This window comes from Cynocephalus volans, chromosome 2, assembly GCF_027409185.1.
Source record: "Cynocephalus volans isolate mCynVol1 chromosome 2, mCynVol1.pri, whole genome shotgun sequence".
In the NCBI taxonomy this organism is placed as follows: domain Eukaryota; kingdom Metazoa; phylum Chordata; class Mammalia; order Dermoptera; family Cynocephalidae; genus Cynocephalus; species Cynocephalus volans.
The window spans coordinates 31,857,664-31,873,521 of NC_084461.1; the positions used below are offsets into that span (position 1 = coordinate 31,857,664).

The window sequence follows — 15,858 nt, forward strand, 5'->3', positions numbered from 1 at the left end:
TCAGTGAAAGGAGCGCATAAAACATGCGGGATCCAGGTAATCCAGCCCGCCCAGCTGGAGTCTGCAGTTGCTTGGTGTTCTGGTGAAGCAGGCTGGGTCTTTCTCAGCTTGATTCTCTTCAAGTGATGGTGGAGGCTCCTTGGCTGATTCTTCATCCACAGCCACATTTTGAGCTCGTGGCTCTTGCACTAACACCAGGATGTTGTTATCCATAACCCTGGACACCTTAGCATAGTCCTTACTGGTTTCAGGAGCCCCAGGCTTCTCTGTCTGGTCGCTGCTCTCTTTCTGTTTCAGAAGCAATGATAGCACTCCGTCTTTGTTGACATTGTGAATCTCTACGTAATCCAAGGGTTTAGCAGAGCTAAAGGGTGTTTTCTCCTGGGGCAGCAGCCACACTGTGTCTTGGTCAGTCTTGGGATGGAAGTTTTCCACCTCCCTCTGCTCAGCTGCCCTTTCCTCCCCTCCAGTCTTAATGGTTAGAGAGGATTTCAAAGCGTTTTTGTCTGCTTTGTCTAACAGAGTGGCCGGCGCCCCTGCGGTGCCCAGGGCCAGCTCACACACATCAGCAATGTTGTGGTAAGAAGATCTGAGGTTGTGCTGGCTGGGCAGTGGCAAAGGCCACGTTGAGGACTTGAACCCGCCGGCATGAAAGTAGGGGATGTTGTTGTCCGTGCTTATGCTCTGGGGGTCCCAGGTGCAGGTAATACTTGTTTCACGATTCTCTGGCTTCTCAATGACCTCAGGAATGTGGAATGTGGGGGGATTGGCCCGGGGTTCCACATACTTTTCAAATAAAAGAGAAGGACTGTCACAGCTTCCTCGGCCAGAGTCATTGTCAGGATTCACGTGTGTGGGTTTCACATCTTGACCCGGATGTTCTTTTGAATGGGCTGGCATTAGCTGCTGGTCCTCAGTGTCATCCACTTCTAAGAATTCCACCAGCAAGTCCTCACAGTCAGAAGTGGGAGGAAAGTCTTGGCATCCCAGGGCACTCAGTAGTTCTTCAGACTTGCCCTTCTGTTGGCACAGAGACACAAGGAGAGATGACTGTTAGCTTCTTATCATTCCAAATCAGCAGCATCACAGCTGAGCGGGGTCTGCGCATGACTACGAGCAGGTGGGATGTTGTTCCAGCCTCTCAGATTTCCCCCAGCTTCCGACATTTGTGCACCAGGCCATGCATAATCACCTTCCGGACTACTAGTCATCAAATGTTTTTCTTTAAGGCAGCTCATGATTTTAACTTAGTGTCTCTCTAAGCAATAATGATCATGAGTTTAATGGGCAAGGGGGATACACACGTATAATAAACATATAACTATTAAATTTTAAAAAGTCTGTGAAACATCTCAAACCAAGAGCTCATACATGCACTTGGCACTTGACTAACTGGCAGAGTGGTTCGACGGGGGGCTGCTGGCCCCCTGTCCTCCACCTCTACCTCGAGTCTGGCTGTAGTGAGCTGATTCTCGCCTCTTCCTTCTTCTCCTGCTCCTCTCCCTCCTCCTCCCCTGCCCTGTTCTATATTTTCTCCCTCTCCACCCATTCTTCTTCCCCCTCTCTGTCCTTCCTCTCCCCCCCTTCCCCTGTTTCCCAGCTCCTTCTCTTACTTTCCCCTCTTCTTCCTGATCAGGTACTAGTGCCTAAGTCTCGGCTTTATCACTTATTATAGGGTATATGACTTTGGATAAGCTGCTCTCTGAACCTCAGCTTCTCCATTTTAAAAATGGGGATACTACTACCCACCTGGGAGTGTTCTTTTAAGGATTGGAGGTAATGTAATTAAGAATACTAAACATTTTTTTGACACAAGAAGAAGCTGTTTTATCATAAAGTCTCTGTGGCTAGCAGATGGAATTGTGAGCTAGGCAATAGTTAATTTAGTTATCTGAGACATTCATGCTGGCTCTGTGAAGGTCAATACTAGTCTGGATAGTGGGCCCTGACTCCTAGGCTATGGTCCTTTCTCTGATATTTGCAACCAATGTGAATGTAGACAGGCCAAATTCTTTGGGACAGCTGGGTCAAGTGGCATTTGCTTTTATATACAGGTAATTGCTTTGATGTGTATGAGTGTTAAGCTTAAAGTCAAATTGAAACTATCTATTTCAACCTGGAGAGATATTAAAAATGTTCTAACCTCTATTTTCATTCAAAACACTTTAATTTCCTCCCGAATCAGCCTAAATGTGCCCTAGTAAACAACAGCCCCCACTACACTGATCCAGTCTCAACTGAGTGTCCAAGCTGAGTAATAATTGCAATAGGATATTCTGTTACTTTGGCTTTATGTAAAGAACATTCAAGTAGAAACTTTTACCAATCTATGATAGAGAAGGTGGTGGTGGGTCCTTGTTTTGTGTTAATCAAAATATTCACTCTTTTCCTAAATTGATTATTTGTACATAATGTTTATTTCTGTACTTATGAGCAGACCTGTAAATCTAGCAAGCATTACTATGAGTTTTCATGTTTTCTTGGTTTACTCTCCCTGCCCTCTGACATTTAGAGCCTGACAGTAAGTACCCTCACCCCTCACATGTCTTTCTGCTAACACACATGCTGATGGGGAGAGACAGCAGGGGACGGATGGCTGAGATGGCCAGGCTGAAATGAAGGGACTGCATGTGTGTGTGTGAAGTTCATTATGACAAGGTAGTGAGTCATGCTCCATTCTTCGTCTCTGGCACTTACCTCCAGCAGATGAGTATCAAATCCTTTTATTTTTGGCCCAGGAACTGGTGGAAAGATGCAGGTCACGATGCTATAAAATAATTTGTGAGACTGGCTAAGTGACTCATCTTTTCACTTCGTAATTTTTGAAAGATTAGTATTATCTTTAAATGCTGCTACCTGGACTATGGTAGATAGGAGTTAGCATTTTGGGGCTACATGAAACTAATGATCATTGATGAAGACAATTAATAATTACACAGTCCTACATTACAATTAGCTCTGGCTAATTAAGAGGGCTTATTTTGAAGTTAGTGGATTATTTGGACTACTTGATTCTTTCGATTTTAGCTACTCTTGCCAGACACTTGCTATTTCACAACTATGAACCTTTGATTGATGGAAAGGGCACCAGCCTCCAATGAATCAATTGTTTTACTTTTTCTAGAACTGATAAGAGATTTTTATGGGCAGACGCACTGCAACTAATAGCTAAAATGAGGTGCTTGGATCATCTGTAGGGTTCCATCAACTTTGTGTTATCCTTTTTTGCCATTATCCCTGACAACCATGATTGGGAGAACAGCTGAGAGACAATGAAGTACCTGTAGCCCTTCAAAGCCATTGCCCAGACGGTAATCAAACAGACGACAGCAGAAAGAACAGCCACAAAGATCCACATGGTTGTATCTTTCATGGTGAAGTCTAAAAAACAAACAGCCAGAAAGCTTTGATCATATACAGAATCATTAAAAACAAACGAAGAAATAAACCCAATGAATAAAACTTTTGAACTGCAATCCAAAGTAGCATGAATGGCTGGTTGAATTTTTTTAATATTATTAATATTTTGATATGTTGCATATATTTTCTAGCACTCTACAAATTTCAAAATTCTTTCACATATTCTTTTATTTGATCCATAATGAGGAAATCTAAGGTCACATGGTCAGTTGCAGTAATAATAATAAAAGCTAACATTTATTTGGTTCTTACTAAAAGCCATCAAAAGTGTTAAGCTGCTAACATACATTGCCTTGTTTTCTAGATGTGGAAACTGAGACTCCAAGAGTGATTTACTCATGGTCATGTAACTACAGAGTTTCAGTCTGAAATTTGAACCCAGGCCTTCTGCCTCTAGACCCTGTGCTTTTTTTTTAGTATGAGTCAGGCCTGTACTAGATTTATGTCCTGATTCACAGCTCAGTACTTTTTCCATATTGCTTAGTCAGTGGAAATCCTGATACTTTGGTCAGGCAAATTGTCAGAAGAGGTAGACTTTCCCATGTGGTTCTAAGAAAGACCCCTCATTTCACTGAGCTTCAGTTTCTGCACTTTTAATCCCCAGTGGTCATTGTATTCTCTCTGAATACCTGAGACTGTTGGGAGGACCAAACAAGGTAAAGATCTTGTAAAGTATTTTAGAAATGAAAGATGAATTATTCCCCTATGAATACAAACCATTATATTTAGTGGCATTTGGTTTGAACTGAGTGCCTGTTATATGCTGTGCCTTGACTAAGAGATTGACATGTAATCCATGTCAGAGATGGAACATCAGTTCATGCCTTTGAGATGGAATACCACCTTATAAATTCTGGGAGAACTAGATAGTGACTTTGACTGGACCCTGTAAATGACAGGGATGGGGCAGATGGTGAGGGCAGAAGGACTGACCATCAAGCCCACTGAGGTATGCCAGGCCTATGTCTGCAGCCTTATCCTAGAAACAGGTCCTTACTAACAGTGATCTGGGGAGCAGTGCTGCCCTTCCAAATGTCTTTGTATTGGATAAAGTTATAAGCCCACCTGTACTTATTCTTCTGGCTAAGGTTCTAAATAGTTTCTCTACTAGTAGTTATTACATGCAAATTTACCATTTTAAAAATATTTAGGAATATAAGCAAAAGGTAGCCCAGACACTCACCACTAGGTATCTGAATAAAACTCTCTGGGCTCCATTCACTCCAGAATCCATGGTCTGGCTTGCAGCGAACTTGGACAAGGTATTTCTGTCCTGGATATAAGCTGAGAATCTTAAACTGTGTCTGCTGCCCAGCAAAATGGGTCTAAGGAGGAATAAGAAAAACACTTCTGACTTTTGTTTAAGAGAGTTTCCCCTAAATAATAAACTCTAGCAGGAGTTAGGCTGGATAATCACACACAGAGGATACCCTGTTCTCACCATTCCACCCTCTAAGTCCCATCCCTACCTCCTCTTAAAAACTGCTCGCACAAAAATTTAACAGGTTTTCTATCTCTTCATTTGGAAGTGTATTTCAGGAAGAAAAAGATTCTGTGCACCCCCCCCCACCCCAAACCTACTTTATGGAAAACAGTTAATAAATGTAGATGGGATAGTAAGATTAGAAAATTGTTAGTTTGTAAACCCTAATGAAATAACTGATTCAAGGGTTATTAATTGGTGTTAATGCCACTAGGTGGAAGAGAACTGGGCATTCACGGTGAACAAATTAAAGATGAATTTACAATCAAGGGATTGGGTTGTCATCTCCCCAGTCCAGGGGCCACTTTTAGCATCGTCTACGGTGGGTCAACCAGATGGTTTGTGTCTCCTGTTGCAAGGCGAAGTACATAATATCACCTTTAAAGTATTCTTGCCAAAAATTGATCAAACTACATCTAATCAAGCCTTTAGATCTAATATCTGGCTACAGAAAATATCAGGGCAGAGAAATTAGGTACATGACCCCACAAAGAAATGATCAGACAAATGAAGAAGAAGGGACATTCTATGGGACGGGTGGCCCAGAATCCTGAGTGCACTGAGACTGAAGGAACATAAGTACCAGCCACCATTTGTAGTCCCAGAGTGGATTCTGGTTTGGGCAAACTAGCTGTTAAAGATATTTTGGAGCAATTGAAGGGAATTAAATAGGAAATGATTATTAGATGATATGAAGGGATTTTAATTAATTTTCCTTTGTGTGATCCTATTATTTTGGCTATGTTTAGAAACGTTCCTTTTTAAAAAGAGGCATACACTAAAGTATTTAAAGGTGGAATATCATAATGCCTGCAAATTTACAGTATTAATTCTTTATGTTGAAAGATTTTAAAGTGAATATAAGCACAGCCATTCACCATGGACAGTTTACACCGAGATCCCCCTCACCTAGCCCCATTTCAGTACTCTCATAGGCGTCTGGATCTGAGATACACTGAGGGGGCAGGTTGGAAACCTGGTGAAAGAGGCTGTGCAGTGCAATGCACTGGCCCTGGGAGAGCTGTGACAATCCACCCCCATCAATCCCAATAGAGGGGAGGAGAACTTCCCCGTCTGTGCAGGTGGAATATGCATCAGGAAGCCAACATGGTGACCCAATAATTAGGAGAAACAAACTGTTCTCAGTTCTAAGGGCTTCATTTTTGCCAAATGGCACCGTTCTTTCAAAAAGCCTCTGGATGACTCACCTCCCACTCAGCTGCTTTCTCGGGTTTTAATCGAATTTCGTACTGGAGCGTGAGCCAACCAGATCTTACATCAACCAGCGTGGGTGGAAACCATTTCACCCACAGATATGGTTTTCTGTCTTCTGGTTGTTTTACTTCCAAAGTCAGGTTCACCGGAGGGTCTGGTTCAACTGTAGATATAAAAGAAATCCTAGAAACATTCATTGCCTGTGCCCTTTATTTGGCCCTACCATTTCCTATCATGAATTGCATTTCCTGTTTATCTGCTCCCTCTTCCACTGCATTAGAAGCCCCTGGAAGACAAGGGCCATGTCTTCTTAGTGTGTGATCAACCACGTTTGTGCTTGAAGATGAGGTTTGTATGGTAGAATAACAAGCAGCTGAGATTCATTCTTCATGTGTTCCCTATTTTCCACCAGCCAGGGTGAGATAGCTACCCAAATGATTTTCATGATGACAGGAGCCACGTGATACAAATTGGGCCGAGATTTGCAAGTGGGAGTTGGGGTAGAAGATTATTGGGAAGGGACCTTAAATAGCTTATTTCCCTCAGTTGGAGTGAGATTCTTCCTGGTGACATACAGTTTTTGTGAATGATCTACTCATATTCATAACTTTGTGGGTAACAGGTTTACAGATTTCATGCTTCAGCAATTACATTTTATATTCAATATACACATTACTCCCTATGGTGAATGGAATCCACTCTTTCCGGTAGTAAATTATTAAAATGTGCATGGAGGTTGAGCTTTTCGGCAATGATTCTTTCAGCAACCTCATAATCGTTTGTTGGTCCATTCATTCAACAAATGTCCAGTGAATTCCTACTTGCAAAATGAGACCTAACATTTCTTGAGTGTTTACTACATGCCAGGCCCTGCATAAAACACTATCCCTGCATGATTTCATTTAGTTCTGCCAACAGCTCCATGAAGTTCTATTACTGTACCCATTCATTCTACAGAGGAGGAAACAGGCCTAGAGGAGGGGAAATTTCTTGCCTGAGGTCACATATTAGGTAAAAGTGGCATTGGAACCCAGAACTATGTTTCTTAGAGGCAGCTGTCTCTACCATGGTTATGAGACTCCGTGTCTGATGTCAGGTGGCTGGTTTGCCTCACCCTAGTCTTGATCCTACTGGTGAGTGACATTTTCTCCATTCATTTACTGTTTCCTCCAATCAGTCCCTGTACCAGATTGGGGCAGAGTGAATATAACTATAGTGTACTTGGCATTATGACATACATTTGTCTAAAAAATGAACTTTAAAAAAATTTGCAACCAATCGTAATGCTTATATATTACTGAGTAAATAGCTAAGAAAGATTATTTTGTACATATTTGCTAAACAAACATCAGTTAATTAATATGTTTTAAGTTAAATATATACTGAGCAATGCCTCTGATAAAAGATATTTGTACAAAAGCACAAGTAAAATGTTCAGGATGGATCCTTTAGAGCAAAATTTTTCAACCTTACCACTATTGGCACTTTGAACCAGACAATTCTTTGTTGCAGGGACTGTCCTATGCATTAAGACGCTTAGCAGCATCTCTAGTGAGTAGAAGTAGTGGCCTCTACCCACTAGATGTCAGTAACACCCCGCCCCCTCCCTGGGTTGTGACAATCAAAAATGTCTCCAGACATTGCCAAATATCCCATGGGAGGCAAAATAACCTCTGCTTTCAAGCATCTTCAACATAGCCAAATACTAGTCAACAACAGCAAGGAAATCTATTTCTGGGCAGTTATTTGCCAGTGTGGTCATTCTATTCTGCAGGTTATCACTGGATGAGAGACAAGCTGATAGAAAATGTACAGGGGTGAAAACTGATTTTTAGATAAACTTCTATGGCCTATTACCAACACTGTGTGCTGCAGGGTTATATGACAATCCCATGTACACTCTTATTATTTTGAAAAACAGGGTTTCACACATTCTTTTACTGGAATTTGTTTTCCAGAATCAATGTGAATTTAATACACACTTATTGATTTCACTTTTTAAACATACTATTCTTCTTTAGTGAGCCCGTTTTTTGTGGATCACATTCATTACAACAATTGCACATTTCAGAAACTTTCTTGCTTTTATTGCTTTGCCCTCACATATTGCAACATTTGGGGACAGGGCAATTCATAAAAGAGCCCACAAAAAAATGGAATTATTTGGCATTTAGCATCTTAAAGACTTCATATCTCAAGTAAACTTATATGACCAGAATCGATTTTATTCCTACTTGCCAGTGGGATTGCTTTTCTGATTTTCTTAAACTAAGATCAAATTCAGTTTCCACACCCATTCTTATTCCAGTGATTTGCTGGGGGGAGAAAATATTCAAGCATGTGTCAGTTGCTATTGAAAGCTTTTCTAGTATTAAAGGTCAGCTACTGATAACATGCCAAAGGATGACATGAGAGTGAGCACTGGAGGGTCCCTGCCTGATTTTCCTTTGTTGGGTGGTATTAAGTAAATCAGGAGACTTGGGTGACCTTGAACCTAATTAGCTACTTCATAGATTATTGTCCAAGATAAGGACTGAACCCAGGCCTGGAAAAGCCATCTCTTGTCCTGTGATCCCTTTTATCATCCCTGCTGAACCATAAAGTCCACCACCGTCATGCCCAATTGCCCTGCAGCTCAATGTTGAACATGCAAAGCAAGAAGCATCTCTCAGGTTGATTTTGTTCTACTTTGTTAATGACTTCTCCAAGCATTATATTTGTGACTTTGGCTTCAGCCTGCTGTTCAAGTAACACAATTTACTCCCCAGTTGTTTATTTGTAAAATGATAGCTTAGATTGCTAAGAAGTATATGTATTTTTTTTTATTTTTTAAAATTTTAACTTCTCAATATACACTGTAGTTGATTTTTGTGACCCTTTACCTGTTCCTCTTTCCCCCATCTCCTCCTCCCCTGCCACGTCATATCTGTTCACTTGTCTTAACAAGTTCAAGGAATCGTGTGATTGTTGTCTTCTTCCCCCCCACCCTTTATTTGTTTATGTGTTTATTTATTTATTTATAGCTCCCACAAATAAGTGAGAAAACGTGGTATTTCTCTTTCTGTGTCTGACTGTTTCACTTAATATAATTTTCTCTAAGTCCATCCATGTTGTTGTGAATGGTAGTATTTCATTCTTTTTTATAGCAGAGTAGAATTCCAGTGTGTAGATGTACCACAATTTCCTTATCCACTCATCTGATGATGGACATTTGTGCTGGTTCCAACTCTTGGCTATTGTAAATAGGGCTCCAATAAACATTTGAGTACAGGTATCCCTTCGGCATGGTGATTTCCATTCTTCTGGGTATATTCCTAGCAGTGGAATAGCTGGGTCATATGGTAGATCTATCTGTAATTGTTTGAGGAACCTCCATAACATTTTCTATAAAGACTGCACCATTTTGCAGCCCCACCAATAGTGTATGAGAGTTCCTTTTTCTCTACAACCTTTCCAGCACTTATTATTCTCAGTCTTTTGGATATTAGCCATCCTGACTGGAGTGAGACAGTATCTCAGAGAGGTTTTGATTTGCATTTCCTGGATGCTAAGTGATGTTGAGCATTTTTTCATCTGTCTGTTGGCCATTTGTATATCTTCCTTTGAGAAATGCCTATGCAGCTCCTTTGCCTATTTTTTGATTGAGTTATTTGTTTTGCTGTAAAGTTGTTTGAATTCCTTGTATATGCTGGATATTAATCCTTTGTCAGATGTATATTTTGCAATATTTTCTTCCACTCTGTTGGCTGTCTTTTCACTCTGTTGATTGTTTCTTTTGCTGTGGAGAAGATTTTTAGTTTGATATAATCCCATTTATTTATTTTTTCTTTAGTTGCCTGTGCTTTTGGGGTCATATTCATGAAGTCTATACTCAATCCTTCTTCCTGGAGTGTTTCCCCTATGTTTTCTTTAAGGAGTTTTATTGTTTCAGGATGTATATTTAATTCTTTAATTCATTTTGAGTTGATTTTGGTATATGGTGAGAGGTATAGGTCTAGTTTCCTTCTCCTACAAGTGAATATCCAGTTTTCCCAGCACCATTTGCTGAAGAGGCAGTCTCTTCTCAAATTTGTAGACTTGGTGCCTTTGTCAAAGATCAGATGGTGTATGGATTGATTTCTGGATTCTCTATTGTATTCCATTGATCCATGTATCTGTTTTTATGCTAGTACCATGCTATTCTGGCTATTATAGCTGTGTAATATAGTTTAAAGTCAGGTAGTGTTATGCTTCCAGCTACATTTCTTTTTTGCTCAGGATTGCTTTGGCTATGCATGGTCTTTTGTTATTCCATATAAATGTCTGGAAGTATATGTATTTTGAGGATTGAATTTGGGGCAAAGAAATTGGGGCAATTGCTGTGGATGCAGAACCAGACAAACTCCTTCTAAGAGCTGTTCCTCCATAGAGCACCTCTGTCTTCCATGGGGAGAAAGAAAGGAAATCCCAGCTTGCCACGGAAGAAAAGGACATTGATTGCAGGGGGAGTGCAGGAGAGAAGGATTGACAAGGAATGCATACATAGAACATTCATGCTGGGTGCAAGAGGATGGGAACAGGGCTGAGGGAAAGCATGGGAACACAGGGATTCCAAGTGCCAATCTTATTGTCATGAATGATTCAATAAAAATTGATTTTGAATGCTCGATTGACAAGGCTACTGTGAATTTTCTCACCTTTATTTTTGGGCATGCATCCAAAAGCCAACAATACTCAAACTAAGTCTGACTATTGGTAAATCCATAATGGAGTAACAAATTCCTCACCCATACTCCTTCCCCTTACCTATGTAAGTCACATCCACATAACGTGGATCTGAGGAACTGCTTCCCATCTTGTTAGTAGCATTTATTGTGATGATGTATATCTTCCATATGGAGGTGTGCTTCTTGTTAAAGTAACAGGAGTTGGGGCCACCGGTGTTGTAGTCTGGACATTCATAGGTGTGCGTCTCTCTGAAATGAGTAGTGTATTAAGAGCAAATAAAAAAGTTAGTAAAAAGAGTCTAGTTTTTTCTTATTAGAGCAATACCACTGGCTTTCAGGGATCAGACATTCCAGTTGCAAAAACCAGAGCTGAAGACTGGCTTCCCAGCCTGCTGTGCTCTGCCAGGTCAGCTGGGAGTGCAAGAGAAGAGTATTCTGAGGAAGGGGGTGGGAAGGTTATTTTAGGGCCTTGCTCTGCTTCTCATCAACCCTTCCTTTCTGTAGGTGTTTTTGTGGGCTTCATGATAAATCCCCCTTGCCAATAAACTCTGGAGCTTTCAATGACCAAGGCACTATCACATCCAGGGCAGGGCTGTGGAGTCACCTCGGGAAATAGGAACTTTGATCTGCACATACACAGTGAGGCCATGTACAACGCAGCATCTATTGTAAATACATGTTGGATTATATTTCATTAAAAAAAAGTGTCCAAGTATCCAAAACTGATGTCAATATATTTCAGACTGCACCAAGTCAGCAACAGAGTGAAGTGATTTTGAAAGGAGGTATCTCAGGCCCACAAGACTCATTAACCTGCTCACCTTTAGACTTAGGAGCCTCAACTCAAGACATGCACAGGGACGGAGGCTTATTTGATTTTGGTTGCGTGTGGGTTCCTGAAATCCATGAACAAAATGCCCCTTTGAATCCCAAATGGGAAGACAGCCTGTCAGTGGAAAGTATACCAGATGTCTCTACCAATAACTAAATGTTTTCTTTTGTGGGGAAAGATACATCTGTCCCAGGATTTCCAGGAGGGTCATCGTGAGTATAACAAACAGCATGCACAGAGATTAGCTCCTTTAGTTTCACTGCAACCTTAGGTCTAAATATGCCCTCCAGGAGGTCATGGGATCAGCAATTTGCTAAGAAAAAATCCTCAACTTCTTTTCTCTGCAAGGTTTTTTTTTTTTTTATTTTCTTGGATAGGAAACAAGTTTTGAAAACTGAATATACCACGTTTGTCACAGATTACATGGTGCCATTTTATATCATCCTCTTATGTTGAAAAAGTAACATATTTACTAAAAAAAAAATAAAAGATAAACGGCACAGGATTTATAGATGAGCATCTAAGATTAACTATCACTTAGGAAACATTTAAATGGGACCTTAGGCTGCAACCTAAGCATGTGACAGTTACGTAATTTGAAACATTGTTAATACTGTATTGCCACCATGGCTGATAACTTTATGTAGATTGAGAAAGCTCTTAAAGGACATGAACAGGAAGAGGTGGGCACGGATATTAGACTCCCCCTTTCCCCCGGTGGTATTGGTGTAAATCCAGGAAAGTGCAGTTGTTCTAGCTCAGAACTAGAGTGCTTTTGGCCTGGAGAGTGGGCACACGCATGTGGAGTTTGATAGGAGAGAAGAGAACTATTTACCCTTCCTTGTGGTAGGTCAGCGTGTAATTAGTGGGGAGTCCTCCATCTGTCCCAGGCTTCCACCAGCAGGTGAATGTTTCCTTTTCAGGAGAACGACATTTTAAGATCTCAGGTTTTCCAGGAGGTGACTGTCCTAGAAAATGCCAGAAGCCATTGGAGTCAATACTGAGATCCATTCAACCATTTGACCATTCTGCTAGTGACAGAGACATATTGATGGGATCAAGCCTAGTGCTGAAGCATCAGGGTGAGTAGGCCTAGGGCTGGGTGCTCAGAAATGCCAAAGCATCAGCATCCCAGGACACTCCTCTGTGGGCTGCCCCAGTGTTGGCAGGGCTCCTAGAGAGAGAGCTTTGTTGTGGGGTGTGTGTGTGTGTGTGTGTGTGGTGTGTGTGTTGTGTGTGTACTCTGAGATGGAGATATCATTGGCTTATGTGAGGACCAGTGCCTAATTGTAAAATTTCAACAAGGAGTGAGACTCCAGTGCAGATGGCGACATATGGATTGGAGTGTATGCGGCCCTTTTGTAATCCTATGGAGCCTCTAAAACGGATACCTTCCCACGGCATTGGGTGACCATACAAAGAATTATTTCCCATGTGCAAGCAACCTGTGGACACTTTGCTGATACATGGCTCTCTGCACTTCTCCACTCTGGCCACTGGTCTCAGTCTTTCTGCCATCGCACAATGAACTCAACCTCTGTTGCTGATCTTTTGTCTGTTCACTGTATCACTGATGCCCCCTTTATCTGGGCGTCCCTTAGCAGCCTCCTGCCTCTCTCCCCTCATCTTCCCTTTCCCTTCCTTTTTCCCTTCACTTTTCCTTGATTCCATTCAGCTTTGACCTTGTGACCCAACCTCATAGTCTATCCTGCCATTCTCTCCATCCCTGTTTCTGAATCTTGGTTTTGAGGCCCCCCTTCCCCTCTCTCCTTGGGTTTCTTTGTGGTGAGGTGGTAAGGAGTTTTCTAGTAATTCTATGGATCTATTTAGGGTAGGAGACCTGGTAAGAGGCAGGAGATGGGGCCGCTCCTCTCCTGGTTGTGAGCTGCCATTATTATCTAGGAGCTGTATCTAGTCCCAGGCTAGAAGCTAGGTCTGAATGAGGTGACGGGGAAAACACAATGTCAAGGGTATAGAATTTTTTAGTTGCCTAATCCTCAAAGCTCTTGGCAAGCTGGTCCCCATTTCTCTTGCTGGGCAATCAGGTCCAAAGAGAGACAGAGTGACCCTGGGAGTTTGTCCTGATGCTGCTGGGCTGGGGATGCCAACTATGCCCATCCGTATGACTCCAGTGGGTCCTCCTTTTGGCTTTGCTGGATGCTCTAGCCTTCAGTTCAGGGAGTTAGAAGTAGGGAGGTGAGCTTTCAGATGTGGGTCCCAGTAGCTCCGGGGGTTCTCTCTGTTTTCTCCCATGCTCCTTCCACATCCCTCTTGCAGGCTCCTAGGCCACAACTCCTAGCTGAGTGGCAGATCAGGAACAGTGAGTTTGAAGGAGGCCTCAGTGAGGGGAACATGGATGAGAAGAGGGATCCCTTGGCAAAACTGGCCAGAAAGAAGAATTTAATGGAATGGCATGCTGCCGTGCACAGGCTGGGGCTCAGGAGGTGAGGCTGTGATGTCAGTTGGAGCCAAGCTACGCACCAGCCCACAGGCCCTGCTCAGAATGGTCCATGCCAGCCTGCTGCAGCTCTGCCCATATTTACAATATTGCTCATCCTCTAGGGAAAAGTATTTCAGGACAATATGTTACTGGGAATCATGGCAAAAATGCAAGTTTTGTCTTGTTTGGTTTTTGTCATGGGTAAGGAGGAGTATGTGATATAGAGAGAAAAGTTTACTAAAAAAACTCCAAACCCTCAGAAGCCAGTTTGGGAAATTGTTGATGATCTGAAGATTTAGAGTTTTCCTCATAGATTATTCTGACTCTGCTTTCCCTTTGCTCTCTCTCTGAAAGCTTCTCTTTCACATTTCACTGGTTATTAATAGTACCTTCAGGAAACTCAAGAGAGGAGTTTCCTGCAGATAAAGTTGTGAAATTACAATTAGTAAAATGTTCCCTTCACCCACTTTAGAGAAGACAGTTAAAATTAGTGATCTGTCTCATTGCACGGAGACACAGGGACAACCACACAGGTACCTCACATACAGGTATGTAGATACATATCCACACAGACCCACATCAGAAGCACACACACAAACACCCATATACCACACACCACACAGAAATACACACAGGTGCATATTAACTGAAATACACACCAGTACACATACAGGTACACACACAGAAATGTACACGTATGGAAATACACAGAGATTCACAGACATATACCTACACACAGAAGTGTACACACACAGGTACGCACAGAGAAGCATTTGAAATCAGGCACATATAGAAAAGTTAATACACACACGGGTAGGTAGAGAAGTATGCATGTCCAGAAATGCACAGGGGTAGACACACAGAAATGCAAATACACAAGCACACACCCCCTAAATTAACTATGGACTTCATTTCCCCTGTTAGCACTGTTAATAGAGTAGGCATACCTGTTTCCCACCCTGTAACAGCAATCTCATACATCCCTTTATGGTTTTCCAAAGGTTTTTCACACACATTATTTCACTGGAGATAGAGGAAACATCACTCTCCTGACTTTGAAAATTTGGAAACTCAGGGAGATTAGGTAATTGGCTCAAGGTCATACAGCTAGTAAAAGGCAGAACCTGGCCTGGAACTCTGGTCCTGTCATACTCAGAGCTGTCTCATTACACTCCTGAGATGAGGACGGAGGACAGAGAGCACAGTGACAAGTTTTGCATTAATTGCATTAATCTTCCTGCATTAATTTTAATGCAAAAAATTTTGCAAATAATTTAATAGCAGCATGACACATTTTCCTTTCTCATAACAGCACTGCAAGAAGACTGGTGGATGCTCTTTTGATAAGCACCCCAGGTAATGAAAGAGAGCAGGACAATCTCTTACCATTCAGAAGACCAGTGTTAAGAAAAAGTAGCAGAATGAGAACGTCTGTGGATGTCACATTTTCCTTCATGTTGGCTCCCTTCTCTTGCTATAGGAAATGTATCAGAGGCTCACTGAAAGAGAAGGCACCAGGCAACTGTTGTGAAATAACAGTCTGGTCAGGCACATGTACCACTTTATTCTGGATGTTTGCAACTGGTTCTTGCTCTTTGCTTAATGTGAGTGACAAAACAAGAGGAAAGGAATATTAGATGTCCCACGTTTGGATGGCTTGGCTCAGAAGCATTGATTCACACATGCTGGGAAAAACTCCACCACCAGAGGTCATCAGATGACAACATAGAGAGTTCAAGGGGCGCCTCGGCAGTCAGCTCCT

At 41.9% G+C, this 15,858-nt stretch overlaps 1 protein-coding gene across 2 annotated transcripts; it reads right to left on the bottom strand.

Annotated features, from left to right (window-relative positions):
- PRLR (prolactin receptor) lies at positions 1–15,552 on the bottom strand. Of its 2 annotated transcripts, XM_063087372.1 has the most exons (8): positions 15,483–15,552; positions 12,492–12,624; positions 10,904–11,073; positions 6,112–6,281; positions 4,604–4,745; positions 3,282–3,381; positions 2,698–2,767; positions 1–1,020 (listed from the first exon to the last, which is right to left on the bottom strand). In XM_063087372.1, exons 1-8 carry the CDS (start codon positions 15,550–15,552, stop codon positions 1–3), a joined length of 1,875 nt encoding a protein of 624 aa, XP_062943442.1. The 2 variants fall into 2 exon arrangements, with proteins under 2 accessions (XP_062943442.1, XP_062943443.1); XM_063087373.1 differs by lacking the exons at positions 10,904–11,073; positions 12,492–12,624.
- Positions 15,553–15,858: the final 306 nt, after the last annotated feature.